Genomic DNA, 22,232 nt, shown 5'->3' on the forward strand with positions numbered 1-22,232 from the left:
CACAACCGCTATCCTCATCCTCACGCAGACCCCATTATCTTAATCATCCCTCCACAACCACCCATAACTTTATCATCGCTCTGCCATCATCTTCATGATCACGGCACCACTGCAGTCTTCATCATCTCCATCATCAAGGTGTCACTGCTTCCATCATCTTCATCATCATCATCACCGGGGCGCCACCTTCACCATCCTCATATGATGAGGATGAGGACAAGGATGAACATGGGGATGAGTATCATGTCAAGGGAGACGATGAGGAGGAGGATTTCGATGGGGATGAAGCTGGAGATGATGGAGTTGATGACGAGACAAGGATGGAGATGTTGAGGATGGAGATAAGGACAAGGATGCGGATGAAGAGGATGAGTCTGATGATGATGATGAGGAGAATGAAGATGACGACCCAGATTTCTAATCAAAAGCCGATAAAAAGGAAAACTCCACTCGCTCGAAACGTATCGGTTCAAATGGGAGAATCGTGTTGCCTGAAGCTGGTTTTTCCCACCGGTACTTGAACGCATCATTATCACCTCTGCCCCCTCGCTGTGGCTGCAGATGGTCGCCGTCCTGGGGTCGACTGCCGCCCCTGCAGAGAGACCAGGGGTTTCCCACGCAGACCAGCGGGGGGCGTAATGAGGTCAAGGGCGAGCTGGGGGGGGGGGGCTGTAAATGAAACCCAGCGGGGGGGGGGGCGGGGCCTCAGACTGATGATGTCACAGAAGGAGGGCGCCATTCGCAACGTCAAGAAACGACAGGGGCGTTTGACGTCCCGCTGCGTTCGTCTGGCGGCCAGTTTGAACGTCGGCGTCATGATGGGTTCGTCGGTTTCTGCGCCTTCGCGGTAACCAGACGTGGCGGCGGAGACGCGGCGTCCCTCAGGGCGCCTCCTTGGGGCCTCCAATCTTGGAAACAATAGACGGGGAAAATGGCGGCCGGTGAGCAGAATCCGCCGCCTCCCTCCGTCCCTCCTGACCCCCCCGCCCGCCGCCGCCGCCTCACCTGACTGAACATTACAGATGCATTATGGGAGGAGGTGGTGGTGGGGGGTGGAGTTTCATCAATAGTTGATGAAACACGGAGCGGAGGTCGTCAGGAGAACCCAGGTCATCAATATTACATCACGGCGCGGCGTGGAATCGTCAGCCGCCCGACGCTTTTGTTTCAGGCTGATTTTTTTTTTTCGGGAAGTTTGACCACAAAAAGTTGGAGGGATCATGACCTCACGGCGCCGAGGAGGAGGAGGAGGCGTGGACCCTCTGAAGATCTCGCCTGTTTCTCCTTCACACCTCCGTGTTTCGTCCGCGTTGAGTTTAACCTCCGCCGGTAAAAGCCGATTGCGGCGCGGCGCTGCTCGCTAAGCCGCCGTGAAACGAGCTCCAGCCTCATCCTGTTTGGGGCGTGAAGCACGGCGGGACGCCGTCGCCACGGTGACGACCGGACTGTAATTAAAGGGAGCCTCGGAGGGACAAACACTCCGGCTTTGACTTTTCAAATTAACGACAACTTTCTCAACAGGGATCAGACCAGTAAATAAAAGCGACGGGCTGGTTTCCAGTCGATCGATTGATCAGGAAATAAAGCGGCGCCCTGTAAGATGGGGTGATCTCTACTTCCGTCAAAATAAAGCGCCTCTTCTCTCCGACATGAAACGAGCGGCTGCAATGCGAGGGGTTTTCTGTGAAGACCAATGAGGCCGAAGGTGACACGAGGAAGACCGGGTTCTGATTGACAGCGGGGGCGGAGCCAATCACAGCTGGCTCTGAGGGGGAGGGGCGGAGCTTAACCCGGACAGCCAACTGTCAATCATCAGAACATTTATTCTCTCGCTCAGTGTCTTCTATGAACCTGATGACTATTTTTGGACTGTAGGAGGAAGACGGAGATCCTGGAGGGAACCCAGGCAGGAGAACCCGATCCATCACCTGATGAGCACTGGAAACCTTCTTGTGTGAGGGAACGGTTCTCCAGTCAAACCTGCAGGAACGAAGACATTAATAATAATAATTACACTGATGAAGCTTTAACTGGCACCAGCAGCTTCTCCATCTTTTTACTAGTAGAAAGTGAAGAACACACACACACACATACACACAAGATTGCAGGGAAACTTGTTCCTCCCCCAGTAAGAACACAAGGAACCCTGGAGAACGTGGGTTCTTCCAAACGACCCTGAATCCCTCACCTTCTCGGGGCGGGCGGACCTCCACCATCCACCCTCGGGCCGAGCTCGGCGGGGGACGTGATGGTTCCCGGCGGACAGATTGAACGTGAACGCCCCCCCTGAATGCCCCGCCGCCATTTGAATTGCTAATTGCGGCGGAATAAATAAATAAAACATGACCTTCACGTCTTTTATCTCCAACTGTAAAACTTTGACGGCCGTAAATCTGACCGTCTGTCATGTGACCCCGCGACTCGCCTGTCGCCGGGTAGAAATAACCCCTCACCCACACATCATCCATTACCTCGGCACCACTTTCTCGGGAGTAGCTCGATCCGGGCTCGTTTCCACGACGACTCGCCGCCATTAAAAGACGCCAGTGATTGACAGCTAGGCGGGGCCGGGTTCTGATGTGGGTTCAGACCGGAGAAGGAACGCCGGCGGGGCGTTTAATGTCCGCCATCCTGCGGGAATAATTAGCTAGAGGAAGTTTGGAAATAAAAGCGGGCCGGCTTCCCGCTGGAGGCCAACTGATCTGGACTGGTTCCGGCGGCCAAACTTCTCGCCGGCTTTCTTCACGCGACGCCAAGAGGAACCCGCGCATTAGAGACGCCCGCACTGCGAGGACCGCTTTTTTCGTGGCACTCAGACCTCGACGAGCTTCTCCTCGTCCCGCTCCTCCAGGTTTCTGCCTCATTTACCCCCCAACCCCCGCCGTCTCCGTGGAAATCCATCCGCATTAATGTTGCAGGAAGTGTTTTGTCTCCGCTGCACTTTGTTTTGTCGTTAAAATGGAGGAGCAGCCGGGGCCTCCAGCCCCGCGCCCACCGCCCGGCCTCCCGCCCGCTGAAATATTCATCCGCCCCCTCGCCGCCACGCCACGCGCAGTTTTGTCACAATGTCACTTCGTCTCAGCTCCCACGTTCGGTGAGGGCCGACCACGGGGTTGCACGGTAAACAGCCGACAGCGGCCGAAAAAAGCAGATCATCGATCGAGCGATCGACAGGGAATTCAAGACGTCAAATCGACGTCGTTTATTAATGGGTGAATCAACGGAATTTTAAAATAAGAGCATTCACAAAGAGAAAATGTAGAAAATGAAGAATTTCCTGTGAAATAAAATGTCGATTGAGGCTAAATTAATATTTTTTGGTTTCTTCAAACAAAAAAAAACAAAAAAAAGAATTACTGGTAAAATCATCAATTTCCTGATTTGGGTTCCTGATGGTTGAAAGTACCAGGATGTAACGGGGCAAACCTGGGCCCCTGAGGTCACTTCCTGTCACCTTCTGTCACTTCCTGTCATGGAAAAGAGGAGGTTCGGATTGAATCAGGATTAGGATTCTAAAATTTGGAGTTAAAAACCAGGCTTTTTTCTCAGACTTTAAGTATGCGATCGTGTGTGTGTGTGTGTGTGTGTGTTAATGTGTGTGTCCGTATGGAAGTGTGTATGTGTGTGTGTATGTGTCTGCATGGATGTAAGTGTGTGTATTGATGCATACTAATGTGTGTATTAATACTGTATCAATGTGTTTGTGTGTATTAATGTGTGTGTTGGTGTGTATTAATGTGTGTATTGATGCCGATTAATGTGTGTGTTATAATTTCTGTGCATTGATTTGTGTGTGTTATAATTTCTGTGCATTGATTTGTGTGTGTATTAATGTGAGTGTGGGTATTAACGTGTGTGTTTAAACATGAGTAGTAATACATTTTAATGAAAGTGTGTGTATTTGAGTGTGTATTTCAAAGAGTGTATGTGCAAGTGTTTATTATGGAATGCGTATAAATATGAATTCATGTGTGTGTGCTAAAGTGTGTGTCTGAATGAATGTTTCGTATGTATTTTCGTGTATCTATGTGTTATAGCATATGTATCCAGTGTTTGTGTGTGTGATTGGGTCAATGTTAATGTGTGTGTGAGAGCATTGATGTGTATTCATATATAAGTATGTGTCTATGTATTAATATTTGCATTGTGTGTTTGCATTAATGTGTGTATGTGCATGATTGTGTGTATGTGTGTGTGTGTGTGTGTGTGTGTTAATATGTTTAATGCATGTTTGTGTCATGTATGTATATGCAATGTGTGTGTATATTTAACTGTGTATATTTAACTCTGAGTGTGTGTGTGTTTAAACCTGTGTTTTAATGTCTGTTACTGTGTAATGAATGTGTGTCTATCTATTAGAATATGTGTGTGTGTGTGTTAAACCAAAAACAACAATTACCAAAAAATGAATGAATGCGTGTCTATCTATTAGCGTGTGTGTGTGTGAGTTTAACCAAAAATACCAATTACAAACAAAAATCAAAACTTAAAAGTAAAGTTCCACTTTTGCTTTTTTTCTCAAAGGGAAAAAAAAATCTCTTTCTTCTGATCAATCAACCGAAGCAGAACCTGAAACTCCAGCACTAAAGAAGATACTGCAGGTATTGATCTGCACGGGAACTGTCCGGAGCACCTCAGGGCTCCATCCTCGGCCCCCAAAACCATTTCGCCTCCATCCTGATCAGAACCAATCAATGTCCAAATTAATCAATAACCAAATCCTCAACATCATCAGCAGGAAGCTCCGCCTCCTCCACTTGAAGGCGGAGCTTCTTGTCAATTCATCCTGCACCGACGGCATCTAATTCTCCCCCGCCTGCGCAGCTCCGATCAATACCCGCGCTGATAGTTTCCGCTTGCCGATCGATGATATCGATCAATTAAACGTCTCATTCTCTCTCGGTCGCCCCGGCGTTTTATGAATTTATTTCATTACTTAAAAACACTTTTGTGGCTTGGTAGAGGGTGTTATTGATCAAGCGTCGTTCCAATCGTCATGAAATAAAGAAGTGATTGATTTTCCCCCCCCTTTCATGTGATGGCTTCATATGACTTGATAACAGTTATTACTCATTAATTACACATACTTGCGCATATCCATTAGCATCTGCGACAGCGGCGACGGGTTCGAGCGCAGGCTGCGGTCTGTGGGTCTCTGGCGCCCCCTGCTGGCGGGGGTTTTACCCCTCAAAACCTACACCTATGACGGCAGGGACTCGAACAAGTGGCTATATTTTAATTAAATATTTTAAGGGGGCTAAAAGTCTCTGGAATAAAACTTTTTTTAATTTTAGGAAAAAAAAAATTGGCCATTAATAAGATTTTTTTTTCTTAAAAAAAAGTTAAAAACAAAATAAATCCAGATATGAATACAAAACCTATTTTAGGTGTAAAGTCAGTATGGATTATTTAAAAAAAAAAAAAAAAAAAAAAAAGTCGTGATTAAAAAATGATTTCATCATCTCCGGGATGCTCGGCCTGGAGCTACTCATGTACCTCCACCCTGGAGAAGGCCTACCTTCTGTGAGCTGATCATCTGAAGGAGCTGCTGGTGTCACTCGTAGCTGACAGGCTGTCCTGCAGCGCCCCCTGCTGAGAAGCATTCACCCACTCCGCTGTTATTACAGTTATTACTGCTCTTGTCATTGGAGATTAAAACCTGATATTAATTAGCACTTTGACAGCCAGCTTGTCAGTGCGTGAGGGTGTGTGTGTGTGTGTATAAATAACAGCTAAACAATGTGCGTGTATGTGAGAAAGGCTAAGAGTGTGTGCCTATATGTGGGTGTCTCCAGAAATACTGTTTAGTTTTCTGAGGTTCTCCTTGTCCAGATACTTTAGTTTCAGTGTGTGTGTGACACGAAGTGTGTGTGTGTGAGTCTGTGTTTCAGTGTTTATCAGTGTGTGTGAGAGCAAAGTATGTGCTTCAGTGAGTGTTAGTTTGCGTGTGAGAGAAGAAGAGTTTGCTTCAGTGTGTCTGTTTGTGTTTCAGTATGTATTTGTATTTGAGAAAGACTTGTTCTGTGAGAGTAATTATTCTAGTGTATTTCTGTGTGGGTATACCTGTTCTAGTTCCGCTAGCTGCTCTCCAACTCTTAAGAGGGGAAATCTGATCAATATCCGTCAGTGATCAGTGGCTTTCTCTCAGCGACCTTGTTTTCAACCAGCAGAGGTTGAGGGCACCACGGGAGGCGCGCCAGCATGCCCTGGAGGTCAAAGGTCACTGGGATGATGCTTCAAACCTGCACCTGGAGGAGCATTTGCTGGAAGGAGGGGAAGGACAGAAAAGCTGCTAGTCAGGAAAAGCATTCCAGTGATGAAGGTCAGGGTAAATCCTGGATGTCTCCTTCCCCGGAGAACCTGAGATTCCCCAGTAACGAAGTGAAGAACTGATCCAAAGGTTTGAGCTGCAAGTGACATCTGCTTTCCAGGCCTTTCTGCTCTGAAACAAGGTCACTTCCTACTGAGGACTTGTCTCCTCAGAGGATGCGTTGGTCTTTCCTCGTGGTTTCATCAAGAAAGAGCTCCACTGAGGCTCTCATCCAGGACGTGACCAGGAATGACTTCAGGGCAAAAGCCAAGATCCAAAAAATGGAAAACATCTAGAGCCTACAGGAGAATAGGCAGACTGCAAAGATACTTTGAGAAGATTAAGGATCTGAAACCATTCCGAATAAGGGAACATCTACCTTTCTCCAAAGCGTCTCAAGAGGACACACCAGCATCCACGGAGGATGAGGAAGAACCTGAAAGCAGGGGAGCATGATTCTTTCTCCGAGAAGACTGAATGGTCATAATGGTCCTTTCAGTCCTGAGGACAAGAACCAGATTGGGGAAAAGGGTCTCAGGTGGACAAGGCTCCCGATAAGATCCCAGAGGAAAAACCAAGCCACAAATCGCTGAGGAGCAGACGCAGTTCTGATTTGTAAGACTCCAGAAGACTCAACAGGTCAGAAGGTTTGCTCTGAGGAGCCAAGAAGGTGAGGGGACAGGTTCCTCACTGCTTCGCCCGAGATATAGGAAACGGTATCTGGAGTAGACGTTGGTTCTGGGACCTCCTGGTCAGTGAGATGGTCCAGGCAGATCAACCAATCTAAATATACATGTACTTCCTGCATATACTGAGTAAACCTCACATACATGAAGTATATCTTTGCGTACCCATCAGAAACAGTCTCCATGTAAATGCAAACACTCAAGAATTAAATCCTCTGGCTGAAGTCAGACGTGGGGAACCTCGGGTTTATTTAAAACAAGGAAAAACAAACAAAAAAAAGACAAAGTTTAAAGACACATTTCACATCAAAACGTTGACCCAGCAGTGGGGCCGCCTCTGGAACTACTACCTGGCGGCGAATCCCTCCGCCTCATCAGTCGCTCGCGAAATCACTGTGCGGGGTTTTGTTCGCCTAGCTTCGCATATTAAACCCTTAAATTCCCGCTGAGAAAACACTGAGGTGATGCTCGCTTGCGTTGGGTCGGGAGCTCATGAACCCCGGCCGGCTAACAAGCTAGCCCGCTAGTCACTTAGCCAAATGTTTTGATGCTAATATGAAATGATTCCGTACTGGAAATCATCAGAAGAAATACTTGAGTGAGTGATCCAGGGGTGGAACAACCGAATCGGGCCGACATGGAGCTAACTGGCTTCGAGGCGCTAATGCTGACCTTTCGTTCATCGGTCCAGCTGAATGGAAATTCCGCACCGGAATAAAATACTAAAACCATCAGCTAGGGTGGCGGGGTGGGAGGTTAGTCTAGCTCGGCACTAACCTGACTAAAACTTTAGTGTCATGAAGTTTGATAGAAGTTACACCGTGGGGTCACGACCACCTCTGTTTGAGGGTGGGGGGTGGGCAAACACCTAACAGACTCACACCAAATGAAATTGTTTTCTTCAGACGACATATGGGTCCTCCTGTGGCCGGGGGCGGGGAGGGGAAGAGGGTGTAAAATGTAGAAAAATACAGGCTTCAGGCCGTCGTCTTCTGGTTCGCCTCTGCTTTGTTCTGATGCTTTTCAAGGAATTTCTGAAAGAAAGCAGACACGGCGTCAAAGTAATCCCACTCTGATTTTACCAAGGTTGTCCTCGGGGGGGGGCTGACCTGCAGACTGTCGTAGTGTGCCTGGCTGCTGCAGTGCATCCTCATGGCTGTCTCCGCCTTGGAGTAGAACAGGAAGCAGACGCGGCAGTAATAGCCCCTCTTCACGTGCTCTGTGCCTGTGGGCAGGGATGTGCTGTGAGTGACGAACACGCCGCTGCAACAACTGGAAAGGGCAGGGCCGGCGAGAGGGAAACGGGACAACGGGCGGGCTCACCGATCGGATTGTTGGGGTCGAAGGGCGGCAGCGGCAGGGAGGCCGTGCCGGGTTTGTCTTTCTGGTCGGGTAGGGTCTCGTTGCTTTGCCCGTTCTGACTGGACGTTGCCTCAGTCTCCTCCGAGTCGTCCGTTTTTTCCTGCAGCACCAACACCGGTTACCGGGTGTTTTCAACAGCTCCGCAGGAAGGGGGCGGGAGTACCTGCCACCCTCCACCGACTTCCAATTATACATCTCACTCACTCACAGACACACACACACACATGCCATCTGCACCTGCTGAGTTGAGGAACTGCCCTGATCCATAGCAGTTTCTGAAGTTTGCTTTTCCTCATCTGTTTTCTCCTCCTGCTTCTCCTCCTCCTTCACTTCAGACTCCTGCTGCTCCTCCAGCGTCTCCTCCTTCCCCTCCTCAGCTTTTTTCTCCTGCTCCTCTTCTTCTTTCTCCTCCACCTCCTCCGCTTTCTCATGCTCCAGCTCTTGCTCCACCCTGGGCTTCTTGGCTGGAGGTTCCTCAGAGGTTTTGGAGGCCTTTGGTGAACTGACTTCTTCACTGGCGGGGGGACAGACGTGTCTGGAGATCACAGAAGGTCCGCTTAGCCTGGTGGAGTTGGTGAGGTGACTGGCAGGTCTGAAGCACCACAGATGAGGATGCTCACCCATGTTTGAGCTGCCGGTACTTCCTGCTGACGTAGATGGTCAGACGTTTGCCGTTCATCTTCGGGGGGTTAACTTTACAATCCTCGGCCATCTTCTCTGCATCCTCGACCCTTTCCATCTCCATGAAGCACTGAGAACACATGAGAAACAGCCTGAGCGCCTGGTCACAGGTTCCTCAAGACCATCTCGGTAGGGTTTTGCCCTTAGGGGCGACGTACCTCTCTCTTGATCCGGTTGACGAAGTACCTCTTGATCTTCCCGAAGGGTCTGGCCAGGTTGAGGACGAAGTCGTCCGTGTGCTTGGTGATGGGCAGCTGGCCGATGTAGACCACCCTGCTGGAGCCGCACTGGAGAACACACACACACACACGTGGTGTTAGTGGGTTGCTGTCAGTGGTTGGCGTGCTCCTGCAGGTTGCTCACCTGGATGGTAGGGTAGGTCATAGAGTGGCTGACCCGCACCGGCCTGCCGCACACAGATGCCGTAACATTGCTGTTGTAGAACTTGGACATGGCGCGAGCTTCCTCCTCCTTCTCGAACTGGATGTAGGCCTGGTGCCGCAGACGGACAAGGGTCAGGGTCCCAAAGACCAACACGTACTAACTAACAGCAGATGACGTACCTCCGGCCTCAGGTCCAGCACCAGGTGCTTTACCACCTTCCCGAAGGGTTTGGCCAGAGCGAGCAGCTCGTGGAGGAAGTTTAAGCCTCGTCGGAAATTCATGATGTTGACGACCCTCATCCCCTGAAAAGTGCGACCGTGTCATAAGCCTCGGACTGTCATGGAGGTCGAGTGTACCAAACATGTTCTTCGAGGCAGTTGAAAGTATTTTCTCAATGGCACTTAAGACACTTCTCACTAGGACTGGCTCCAGGACCTAAGGTCCACCAACCAGTCAGGCCCTGACCCTCTGACAATCTCAGGCAGGTGTTTCCTGGTCGTATTGAGTGATTTTAAGGGAATGATATTCAAATGTCATGAATCTGCAATTCATTTCCCGGTTCTACTTGGAGAACTCACGGGTTTGAATGTTCTGAGGTTCTCCTTGTCCAGATACTTACCCCTTTCCTGGAGTTGTCTGGGGGAGAAACAAGAAGCCATGTCAGTGATTTTTTGCAAAATAAAAAAACATGGCTACATCCCAACCGTCTGCCAGGAAAAAAATCGCGTACCGATGGATCTGGAGTCAACCTGCGATTCGTTCTCGTCCTCGGCTAGCTCATCCAGCGTCACAAAGTCCTCCATGTTCTCCAGGAAGCCCTGGTCCTCCTGATGGGAGAACAGAGAACGGATTTGAAGGTAACAGCACTGTGTTGGATAAAAAAAGACATGTTGGGTGGAGGTCTGAAGACCCACCGTGTGCTGCGGCTCGCCCTCCCCTGATCGCCCAGGCTCCACAGCCTCCTCTTCCTTCGGCTCTTCTCCTTTGCTCTTGGTTTCCACAGGCTCCGTGGCCTCCTCTGGCTCCACCTGGCCCTGGGCTTCTGCCTCAGCCCCGCCCACATCTGCAGAGGCCGTGGCAGTGCTGTCGTCGGGAGCCTGCGTTGAGGTCACATGATCAGAAACCAGGTCTGCTGTGTTCCTCCAGCTGAAGGTCTGCTCCTCACCATCTCCTCCTTGACGCTCTCCTGGGACCGGGCCGCCTCTGGCTCCAAGCACCCCTCAGTGTCTCCGTCGGATTCCTCCCCGTCGCCGCCATCCTCGGCCTCCATCACTCCGGACACTTCCTCCTCCTCCTCCTCCTCTTTCTCCTCATCCTCCTCAGCATTGGGTTGGGCCTTCTTTTCCTCCTCTTTGGGCCTGGAGACCCTGGATGAAGCCCTGGGGCTGGCGATGGGGGCTGAGGATGCGGGGGTGGCTCGCCGGTTACGCATGTCACCGGCCGATCCCCCCTGGCGACCTTTGACACTGAGACTGAAACACAAGTCGTCAGTTCTCAAATTGACCGTCATAGGAGTGACGTGATTTCTGGGACAAAGTTTAGGTGTATATAAAGCAAACAGAAGCAAAAGAATCTTCTCGTGCAACCGAGGCAGCCTTCAGTGACTCACTTGAGGGTCTTGTACTTGGTGCAGATGTTGAGGCGGATGGGGCGCCCCCTAATGGTGAGCTGGTTCACCGTGTAATACCGGACCAGCATCTCAGCGTCCTCCGGCGTCCCAAGCTGGACGAACGCCTGTTTCTGACAATAGTGCGTTTAGAATGGCTGTCTGACTGCAGACGCGGAGGAAAAGCTGACCCGTGAGAAGACCTCTGAAGGACAGCAAGAACGCCCCTCAGAGGTCACCTCTCGGGTCAGCTCCTCCGGTCCGCCACCGTGCGGGATAGCTGCTTCCAGCAGAACAGAAGCAAACAAGTGTCACCTGGTCGGTTAAGAAGAGGTGTTTCTCCACGGTGCCAAAGCGTCCAGCGATGGTGAGCAGCTCCCGCTTCTTCTCTTCCTCTCTTGGCAGGTTGGAGAAGAAGACCACCTGGCTGTTGTGATCTTTGACGTCCCTGGGGGGCCTCTCCATTGGCCTCATGTTGTCCGAGGAGTGCTCATCCTTCTAGAGGCCGAATGCACAGAGGTGTCACGGGTGTGGTCGGAACGCGGAGGTCAGAACATGCGGCGGCGGGCGTTACCTCAATGACCAGTAGCCTCTGCGACACGTAGAAGAAGATTGGCTTCCCGTAGAGGGACGCGGGCTGCTGCTGGTAGTAGTTGACTACATCCAGAGCCTCCTCGTGAGTGCCCATCTCCAGGAACGCCTGGAAGACCAAACGCTGTCAGGTTGTGCACAACATCTGGCCTGTACTCAGGTTTTATTTTGAATGGTCAAAGGAAATGGTCTGCACCTTGTTCTTGAGGACCAAGTGCTCCCTCAGGCGGCCAAAGGGCTCGGTGAAGGCAAAGAGCGTCTTGTTGCTGAGCGGCTTCCTGGCGTACTTCACCACCACTACCCTGCTCCTCAGCTGAGACACAAGGAGGACCCAGATTTAACACAGACCCCCAACCGACCAGCAGGGGGGACCCAGTGCAGAGGGGACATGAAAACTCACGTTATTCTGGCCGGACTGGTTCTTCCCGGGACCTCCACCTGACACACACATACACATTTTGCAGTTTTACAATGCGTCCCTGACGGGTCACATGACCCGTGGGTGGATGAAGGTGAGGGTGTAGACAGAGGCCACTCACCCCAGGAGCCCATCCCGACTGAGCCCTGCCCCAAAGACAGGGACATGGGGGCGGGGCCGAGCAGGCCTGCTGACATGTTGGAGGAGTCAAGGAGACCTCGGCTAGAGTGGAGACAGGAGATAAAGGTTAAATGAGGGTGTGCATGCGTCTATATATATATATATATATATATATATATATATATATATATAGTGTGGGTGCGTTCTCCACTGTGTGTTATCCTACCTCCTGCCTGAGCCCATCCCAGGGTCCCAGTCTGGATACCTGAACAAATCACACACATGCATATATATATATGACACTGCTAACATCACAGCAGAGCAGTGTGTGTGCGTGTGTGTGTGTGAGTGACTCACATGTTGAGCAGCTGGCGTCTGTTCTCAGCATGTCGCAGTCCATTAGTGTGTTGCTTCCACTCCTACACACACTCACAGTGAGTCCAAACAGTAGGGTTTTGTCACACACTCTAACACTTCTAAACCAGCTTGTCCAGACACATACGCGGATCAGATATCCAGGAAGTAGTCACTGCCGACCATCAACAGTTGGAATCTCTCGTCACAACTGTTAAGGTATCAACTATTTTATTCTCTCTATATAAAAACAATGATTTTAGGTCACAGGACTTGTCTTGGAAACAGCTGGGTGCTGTTAGCTTAGCTTTAGCTTATATGACCTTATGGAGGTGGTGTCACCATGAGGGAATATATTCAATATCTCTCATCAAGGTATGGACAAGCGTTCTTGAGGACTGCATAACGTGACATGTGTGCTTGCAATGTTTGTCTGACTCAACTTGCAGTAAAAGGCCACTGAAACATTAACTTGAAAAACAAAAATCAAAGAATAGCTGTGTGCTATTGGTGTACTTTCACACGACAGAAGGTTTACCAGCAGGTTAAAACCGCCTGAAAGACATCATGGAAGTGACTGTCGGTAGACACCTTTAAGAGAGATGGGTATAGAACCGTGTTAGCGAAGGACCGTTCATTTTAAAGTGACAAAGAAGCGTCCATAAAAAAGTGAGACCGCCCTGTTATGATGGTCAAAAATTGGTCCGTCTCAGGACGCTGTGAAAGTCTACAGGACCTGTTGTGTCAAGGCTAAGGTCTTAGCTCAGTGTTTCATCAATATGGTTTAACTGTATCAGGTCAAGGCTCATTTATACTCGTGGTTATATCCAGATACTTGCGTGTATGGATGCCTGTGTCGCTTTCTAGCGGTCTTTTTCCAATGTATTTCTGCACATTTTTCTGGAAGCTTCCAATAAAGGAGGAGTCACGGCAGAACAACAGAAAAAGAAGAAGTTTTTTTTCATGGATAATATTCATGAAGCATTAATGAACTTGAATACAGGAAGAACTGTGCATTAAAGTGGTGGCCAAACAATGGGACTACAAGTATGGCGGCAGTCCCTGGGCCGACGGACCTCCGCTGAGAAAGAGTCAGCTGTTTGAGTGTCCAAACCTGAGAAACGACCCGTTTGGTCCCAGAGCGATTTTAAGAAAAGAAGCCAGATTGAGTAATTTATTCTCTGTTCAAGTAATGTTGGTGTTCTGAGGAGCCACGACTTGGAGGACTGGATCTGGAAGTCCAAGCACCGTCTGCTTCATGCGAGTCTGGGCAGCCCCTCGCGGACATGAATGTGTATATGACCCCACTGCGTCTACCGGATCAAGATCGGCCACCATTTCAACAGATTACTTTCAGGTGAAAGAGCATAAATGAGCCTTTGGAGAGACAAAGCAAAATTTGACATAGGCACGGAGAGATTAACCTGGAAGAGTCCAGGAGCTGGAGAAACAAACCTCTACCTTTTTGTTGTGTTTTAAAGCTTGGGCAGATGGTGTCCAGACAGACAGCGGGATTTAATGTTACAAATAATAATAATAATGAAGCCAATGACATCAGTGTTAAAGGTAAGTTGAAACACGAGGGCATGAGGAGGGAAGGAAAACGGAGCGTCTCTAAGCAGGATGAACTGTGGAGGTGAAACCTGGAGCATCAGGTCCGCAAGAAGGTGCTAAACAACCAGGTGACTCGAGGCACAATGGAGCCCCGGCCATCAGGACACAAGGAGCCCTGGGTCCTGCATGAAAACCTGAGAGAAAGGGGGCGGGGCTTACTCACCATGGTGGAATGCACGTCAAAGTCACAAAGAGAGCAGACGTGCGGGAACATAGCGGGCACGACTCCCAAGAAGTCCTGCACTTTGCCTTGGGAAGGGGGTCCCATCCTGCGCTGCACGAAGCGGTCGGAGGAAGACGTTCCCATGTCCAGCCCCTCATAGGAATCACTGCGTGATAGGTTAGTGTACGACCGATCCCGGCCACCACCGCTGCCACCGTAGTTCAAGCCGTAGCTTGGGCCATCTTGCATGGAGCCGTAACCAAAGTCTGAAGAACTGGAGGCTTGACCTAAAGGGGCCCCGCCCATCCTGCCCACATCATCCCATCCCTCCCGGCCGCTTCGGTATGACTTGTCTGAGGCACTGGCAGCACCGGCGGCACGCCTCTCTCCAAGGTCTCCCTTGCGGCTCTTGAGCTGCATGAGGATCTGGGGCAGCGTGTCCACGCTGATGTCCTCCTCAGGCAGCTGAGCCAGCGCGTCCAGGTCAGAGGGCGACAGGCCCAGGCTGGCAAACAGCTTCATGGTGCTGCCAAGATGACCGTCACCACGCCGAGAGGGCATCTGAGAGCCGCCATCCTGGCCGTCCCCGCCACTTCCCACCCCCGAGGTCACACCCCCCGCCTGTCGGCCCGAACGCTGCTCGTTCATGCTGAAGTTCAAGGTCTCGGCGGCGGCAAGGAGCCCCCGGCCCACGGCGAAGCCTTTCTGGCCACCATCCGACTGCGACCTCTGAGACATGGCGCTGAGGTCGGGCGACTCAAGAGGATGAATCAAGCAAAGACGTCAGTGAAAGAGTGAAGGTCGTCTTCAGCCTCTGTGAAACACAGTGAGGAGGATCATTCTGGAAGCGAAGCCTCGGCAGGAAACAAGTTACAGGATAAAACACTTCCTGTAATGAAGGGTGAGACAAACAGATTCGCCTCCGGCAGGAGAGAAAGAGTCAAACATCAGAAGTGATTAATGATCGTCTGGGATCAGAAGAAGATCTGCAGCATCGGTTACTCAGGAGGAAGATCTGGATCACCAGATGGAGTTCGAACAGGTTTAAATTCTCCAATTAACACAAATTAACAAAAGAAGAGGGAACTTTGAAAACAAGAAAACACCTAAGGTCTAAAGACCCCATCGCAGTATGTATAATGTTCCCGCTATTCCATTATTTGTGCTTTTCTTTGTCTATTACATGGATACTGTTTCACCAATGCTAATTCAAATAGTACTGAAATGAGAATTGAAAAAATTGAACTTCCTTGCTGATTTTGTGGGGCAGGCTTGTACAACAGTGTCGGATTCTAAACTGTGTCATGACAATTCTACCATATAAGAGCCGATTTCATTTTTGGTACATATATATATAAATGTTGTAACGGTTTGCATAAATGTATACAAAGAGGCAAAGAAAGGAATATAGCTATGATTTTATACTGTTTTCAGTTCTGAGTTTTTCCACTACTACTTCTATTAAAATATCTGTAATTGCTTTCCTTGGACAATAACATTTGCGAGCAAGCTTTTGCTAACGTATTTAGCATTATTTCCACGATGCAGGAAATAAGAAGCGCCATTGTCTATTCCACATTTAATAGACAACCGGACAAAGCTGGCAGCAAACGGATACTATTCAAAAAAAGGAGGTTTTCCGGACCGGATCTAGCTCCTCGGCCGACCTCAGTCCAACCGTCCGCCGGGTTCGATAGAATTAGGACGGGGGAGGGTATTGGCGAAACGCGGCGCTGCTCCAAATGCTAACAGTGCTAGGAGGCTAATTGTGACGCAGAGGTTTAACCCGGGACTAAACGCCGTTGTGGCCTCCGTCACATCGGGGGCCGAGTGATCGCTTCAAAATCTTTAGCATTGCACCCGTGCTAACCGGCTAACTTTAGCCTCCTGTCGATAAAGCCTGCCTCCGCGCTGCTACAGCTAGCAGGCAAAACTAAGCTTCCATTGAAAACTCGCTTAAAACTGCACAGCTGGAGTATATGCGCAAATCTAAAATAAAGTTGAATAAATAATACCCCCGCTTACCTCGGCTTCTTAACTGCCTCGCTGTGTAGGTAAAAGAGCTAATAACACGGACGCAACACGGAGACACCGTTACAATAATTCAAATATCGCGATACTTGTACTCTTCATACGTGAAATGTTGTGGTGCGCCACCTACAGGTCTGTAGGACTTCTTGCTGCAATTTGGTCTGCGTATGGACCCATGTCCTCCATCAGGAGTACAGTATTAGTTTCTACCTCACATCACAATTATATTGTCATATTTGGAGGTTATGAACAGCGCATGTTCAGTGTTTTTGAGAGAAAGTCAGAGAAGCCAGACTGAGATGGTACGGTCATGTAAAGAGGAGGGATAATAAATATATTGGCAGATGGATGCTGGTATTGGAGGTCTCGAGGAAGACCAAAGAGAAGATTTATGGATGTAGTGAGAGCTGATATGAAGGTAGTTGGTGTGAGTGAGGAGGATGCGGAGAAGAGGGTTAGATGGAGAAGGTTGATTCCCTGTGGCAACCCCTCAAGGGAAAAGCCCTTGGAGATTTAGAAGTTTTGAAATCACTCATACAAATCAGTATTTTTCCAATAGTATTTAAGGTTATCTGGTCAACTCTGACACCTGACTGTCATAGTAAATAGCTCCAATTATCTTTATGGTACATTTTATTTTTTTTGGAGCAAATTTTTGTCAGTCACACCTGGATTCCACTGTAAACATGTTTCCTGTCCCAATAAAGCCGTGTATTTGTCTAACTGTTAAAGGAAATGCTGAAATTTTACACAGGGAAGCCCGACCCTGCTTGCTGTGGCAGTGAACGGGTTGATGATACTCTAGCGAGTTACAAATGTTGGTTTTTAGGTTAATGCTTGTTTTTTGTGTGATTTTGGCATTGCTGGGAATTATGTGTGTTGGCGTACAATGAATTCTGTTGTTTTTTTTTTACATGGAATTAAGAGGGAACAGTTAGTTATATTGCAGGCATGTGTGGTGTGGCTTCTGCCAACAACAGCTATTGCTCATTAAACAGATGTTTTACCATCATCCGGTTGTTTCCCTGATTGAAACGCGACAATACTGTTGCAGGAAGTAAAGCTGTGATGGTGAAGATGAAATACAGTGCACAACACACACACACTTACACAGTTTTTAGCTTTTTATAGAGGCTGCGTGGCTCAGGTGACAGAGGTCATCTTGTAAGCAAAGGTTGTGCAAAGGTGTGCAACCATTCTGTCAAGAAAGAATGGCTGCACACCATCCATGATGGTGAATGCAGAGGGTTGACTGTCCTCCCCTTATTCATCTCGGGGGATCAATATGCATTATGAGTATTAAAAATGGATGTTTTCAAATCATTCCCAATTGTTTTTCGGTCTCGTTCCGCCCGAATTTTGTTATTGTTGTTCAGTACTTCCGCTAACACGTCCGCGCGCGCGCACACGCACGCCACCAAAAGAAAAACACGTACACACCCCTTTGTTTTCGCAGCTTTCGGTGGCACGTGAAGACGGCAGCGCGGCTCGTCCAATCACAGGCGGGCACACGGTGACGTCAAAGCTGTACACAAACAGGCAGACGCAGCGCAGCCATTACAGTCGGACCCCTCCACAGAACCGTCGGACCCAAGACGCCGCCCAACAAGCCCGTTTTCAGGTAATTATACACATTTTCCGTCGTTCTGGACGATTGTCGTCGCGTCTGGCGCGATTCCCGGCCTTTTCTCGGCAGTGGCGACACGCCGTCGTTCGGCTTGCCCGCGGTGAAAATGGCCGCTAGCTTGGCTGCTATTGTTTGAGAGAGAGAGCGGCCATCATGGCCCCCCCAATCCCCCCTTCCTCCTTCTGCTTCGCCGTCCGGCAGGTCAGCAGCGCCGGCATGAAGGACCCGAGTATCAGTGGAGGCCCTCCCAACGTGTCGATGGGCGGCGAGGTGATCCTGAGCAGCCAGTTCTCTGGGCTCTCCACCGATGACGACCCGTTCGCAGAATACATGTGGATGGAGAACGAGGAGGAGTTCAACAGGCAGGTGAGTCGGGCCCTCCCGGTCGATGTTGACGTCACGGGAGTGTGTGACGTCACACGAGGGACCGGCGGTGACATTGACCTCATGTTTAGGGAGCGACAGGAGGATCACCTGGAGCGGGGCTAAATAAACATCATCTACCGTGGCTGGAAACAGCAAATTACTCTTGCAAAAATAAACGTCTGCTTTTTAGTGAAGAACACAGTTCTTCAAAAGCTGCCCTGTGTGCTTCAGACACCAAAACATGCTGTCTGTGAAGCTTGAAACCATCTCCTGCAGCTAACTTTTCACCACGTATTCCTTGTTATATTGATGAGAAAATAACCCGAACAGTGTGTGAGGCCTGACTCTTTGCGTGTACACAGGTGGAGGAGGAGCTGTGGGAGGAGGACTTCATTGAGAGGTGTTTCCAGGAGATGTTAGAGGAGGAGGAGAAGGAGTGGTTCATCCCGTCCAGAGACCTGCCCTCTCAGGAGCTGCTGCCAGACGCCGACGCCGACTACGACATCATGGTGAGTCTGCTGCCGTACGGGCACAAAACTCAGAGCTGTGAATAGTTTAACCTCCTTTCTTGTTACTACAGAAGTGCAGCAGCCTGAACCCCAACGCCAAGGAGTTCACCCCAGGCATCCAGAAGCATGTCATGTGACCCGGCTGTTTGCTGCCCCTGTCCACTTGTGACATCACCTAGGTGTCGGCTGTATTCTCCACACGCCCCTTGACGTGTTGCCAAAGTTCTGCGTTCACATGTTTCGTGCATGTGTGTGTGTGTGTGTGTGTGTGTGCGGTCTCTGAATGTAAACCCTCCGAGACGACGCTGCAATCTGATTGGTGGTTCGAACAAACTGTTTCCCCTTACTCTCACATCGCGCACTTTTTTAGTTACTGGTCCCGAGCGTCTGCTCCGAGGCTTCGCCCATCAGAGCAGACCGACCATTGGAACACCAGAACCATTGGCTATTTCACTCGACTGACTCGGGGAAGGCCTGGAGCAGACCTTGCGTTAATCAGAAGAGTAAATCGAGAACCGAAAACGCACGAGTGAAAACCTCATTCCATGTTTGGTTTCTGCCGGAGGTGACGATCCCCCTTCCCCTGGACGCTTGTGTCTCCTTGCATCCCGTTTGTCCTTGCCGCCTCATTAACTGAAGTTTGTGTTTTATTTTCTAATGCACTTATAAGTACTGTACAAACCATCTTAGAGAAAATGTTGTAAAAATGAAAAAAAAAATCTATTTTTTCTTAAACTATTTGGGAAATAAATGTTTATGGAGAAAAAAAGGCTGTATTGGGTCTTTTACATTTTCTGAGCAGAAGTTTTTTAACTGTCAAATGGGGGGGCGTCACTGGAGGTCAGAACAATCTCTTCACATCAGGAGAGGTCCAGGGTTCTGATGCGGAGAACACTAGGTTCTCCTGCCTGGGTTCTCCTTCAATGTCTCACGGTCCAAGAACAGTCAGCAGGTTCACTGAAGACTTAATTGTCAGTCGGTGTAAATGAGAAGGTAAGTGGTTGGTTGTCTCTGATTGACTGTCCAGGGATAATCAATAACCGAAAGCGTAATCAGCACCTGGACGGGAGAAATCTGACTGGTTTCTGTGCATTTTATTATTAAAATTATATAGAAAACTACATCTGCAAATGTCATTGGCCCGTTCGGGAAACGCCCCTTGAAGATGGTACTGTGGCCAATGTCAGTGCTGGATGGTACGTCCCTCAGTGACCCTGGGCTGCTCGACTCATCACTGTCCAGCCAAGAGGAATTTCTGACTGATAAGACAGGTCCTCTCATTCCCTCTTTGGATCTACAGTGCCCCCTGCGCCACCCGCCTGAACAGCAGGCGGCGCTGCTCAGCTGTCATGTTCTCGCAGCTCTCCAGCAGGTTGGCGATGATGAGGGTCCGCTGGATGCTAGATGATTTGACCCACACCCGTCCGTTCATCCCGACTACCAGCTCGCAGGGGAATAGCTGCTCCAGCTCTGCCCGAAGGTCGCTCTGGGGTGCCAGCAGCCTAGAGGGGGAGAGATTCTTATCTAAAAGGCCTTCAAAAACATTCTGACCGAAGCGTCAGACTCAACTTTGACGCCAATCGGCTGGACTTTTAGACTGTGGGGACGAACGGCACCATTATGATCTTTCCAATGTGTGCAGCGGTAACATGTTTCTATGGCGACAGCAGTACATGCCACAGAGGAGCCACCTCAGTGAGTGAAGCACGGTCATGAACAGATGGTTCGCTATATTAGCAGCTCAGAGTTACTGCTCCCCCTGTCTATTTGACCCCGCCCACGTGACATTGACGGTATCTCAGATTAGGTGATCAGCAATCACTACCTGTCTGGTGTTTGAGGAGTCATGCATTCCCTGAACAAACCTTCTGACAAGACCAAGGGAGACTCGGAACATCAGACCATCTGATCCAAACTCCCCCATCCCATTGGCTCGCCCTGAGCTGTCCACGCACACCAGCTCTGGCTCCATATCCTTGTTGGCGACAAGGAACTGGGCGAACACCAGGTCGCCCACCTGAACCACACACAAGCGGGAGAGGTAAACGGTCACACAGAAGGGACTTCTGACTTAGGTCACTTCCTGTCCCTAGGGTCTCACCTGGACGTTGGGCCGGTTCCTCTTGGTGGCGCCCTCGAACGCCAGGTACGACAGTGAGGCCTGTTCACTCCCGCCGACGTCCACTTTGAAGACATCCCCGGACTTCACCGTCACAATGCCGATGACCATCTCGCCTCTGGCAGGGACATACTGAGACCACAGAGACTGTCACGGACTGTCCAGTTACAGCTAACTGTCAGATAATGATGATCTTTATTGTGGTCTTGAATTAACCAGAGGCCTATCGCGACGATCGTTAGCTGACGGCTAAAACAAACAAACAAACAAACAAACAAACAAAAAATAAACTTGTCGGCTGATCACGTGACCGCAGAAGCTTGACCAATCAGAGCGATCGGTTCCCAAACGCGAGTGGCTATTCGTCTTGGAAAAGCGGCGGGTTTTAGCTAGAAAATTGTCATGATAACAGACAATACAGTTTTTATGAATCTAAATAATAACTTGAAGTATTTTATTTAAATGACGTCACATATACTCGGAAGTGTTAGATTCGTGCGCTGCGGAGGTGCGCGCTCGAGACCCCAACTTCACGACTGGGGGGAACGGCTCGTGCCCGGTCAGTTTCCGGTGGAGCCCATGCGGCACCGGAAGTTCCCCGCACCGAGCGCCCGGTAGACTCACCCTCTTCTGCTGCGAGTCCATCCAGAAGGTGTTGGGCGGCTTGTGGCGCAGGACGCCGCTCTTACACACCATGAGCCGGGCGCCGCTACGCCGGAGCCCCGGGCCGCACACCAGCTTCTCCGCCTTCACCGGCTCCGTCAGTGGGATCGTGTCGGTAGTGTCGAAGGAGAACTCGTCTCCTGGCAACAGAACTTGGCCCACTTTGGCTTTCAAACTGGAGATCATCGCTATCCCGCTCGGCGTCCGACTCCTCGCGGAAACACGCGTGTTCCGTGTTGTTATTGTCACTTCGAACGGGAGCGCCACAGCGCCACCTAGCGATCCGGAGGACCGCGGCGGGCAGAGTGTGATAGGTTGGGTGTAGTAGAGGCTCCTGACCAGCAGGGTGCGTCGGTCACCCAGACTCATCACTGAGGCACAAACAGAACAATTATTTCTAGGACACACACACACAGACGCACACACATACACTCATCTCCTAACAATAATACTGTTTTATCCCTTGGATTATCTCTCCTTTTCTTCTTTCATTGTACTCTTTGCCAATTTAAATTTGTGTTGACCTAATTCTTCCTATGCTGCATGTACAGTCACTCACTTCCATTCTCCCATTTAATGATAATAATAATAATAACAATAATAACAATAACAATAATGGTAATACATT

The 22,232-nt window shown here is 49.7% G+C and overlaps 3 protein-coding genes across 3 annotated transcripts; 1 reads left to right on the forward strand and 2 right to left on the reverse strand.

Annotated features, from left to right (window-relative positions):
• Nucleotides 1-7,216: 7,216 nt before the first annotated feature.
• Nucleotides 7,217-16,255, reverse strand: matr3l1.2 (matrin 3-like 1.2). Its single transcript, XM_086178581.1, has 21 exons — nt 14,290-16,255; nt 12,516-12,577; nt 12,385-12,423; nt 12,160-12,260; nt 12,021-12,058; nt 11,817-11,933; nt 11,604-11,729; nt 11,345-11,527; nt 11,033-11,157; nt 10,589-10,895; nt 10,338-10,520; nt 10,154-10,250; nt 10,043-10,059; nt 9,603-9,725; nt 9,403-9,531; nt 9,198-9,326; nt 8,979-9,109; nt 8,596-8,893; nt 8,320-8,458; nt 8,106-8,221; nt 7,217-8,030 (listed from the first exon to the last, which is right to left on the reverse strand). The coding sequence occupies exons 1-21, from the start codon at nt 15,025-15,027 to the stop codon at nt 7,974-7,976; spliced, it is 3,255 nt and encodes a 1,084-aa protein (XP_086034707.1). The 5' UTR covers nt 15,028-16,255; the 3' UTR covers nt 7,217-7,973.
• Nucleotides 16,256-17,789: 1,534 nt separating this feature from the next.
• LOC147215678 (polyadenylate-binding protein-interacting protein 2-like) lies at nt 17,790-19,591 on the forward strand. The gene is made up of 4 exons (XM_086178584.1): nt 17,790-17,941; nt 18,149-18,313; nt 18,676-18,822; nt 18,894-19,591. Exons 2-4 carry the CDS (start codon nt 18,164-18,166, stop codon nt 18,957-18,959), a joined length of 363 nt encoding a protein of 120 aa, XP_086034710.1. The 5' UTR covers nt 17,790-17,941; nt 18,149-18,163; the 3' UTR covers nt 18,960-19,591.
• On the reverse strand, nt 19,434-21,859 carry exosc3 (exosome component 3). The gene is made up of 4 exons (XM_086178582.1): nt 21,566-21,859; nt 20,924-21,073; nt 20,688-20,839; nt 19,434-20,324 (listed from the first exon to the last, which is right to left on the reverse strand). Exons 1-4 carry the CDS (start codon nt 21,788-21,790, stop codon nt 20,117-20,119), a joined length of 735 nt encoding a protein of 244 aa, XP_086034708.1. The 5' UTR covers nt 21,791-21,859; the 3' UTR covers nt 19,434-20,116.
• Nucleotides 21,860-22,232: the final 373 nt, after the last annotated feature.

The sequence above is a fragment of the Fistularia commersonii genome, chromosome 31, assembly GCF_037954325.1.
Source record: "Fistularia commersonii isolate RoL2024-O1a breed Wild chromosome 31, RoL_Fcom_v1.0, whole genome shotgun sequence".
Classification (NCBI taxonomy): domain Eukaryota; kingdom Metazoa; phylum Chordata; class Actinopteri; order Syngnathiformes; family Fistulariidae; genus Fistularia; species Fistularia commersonii.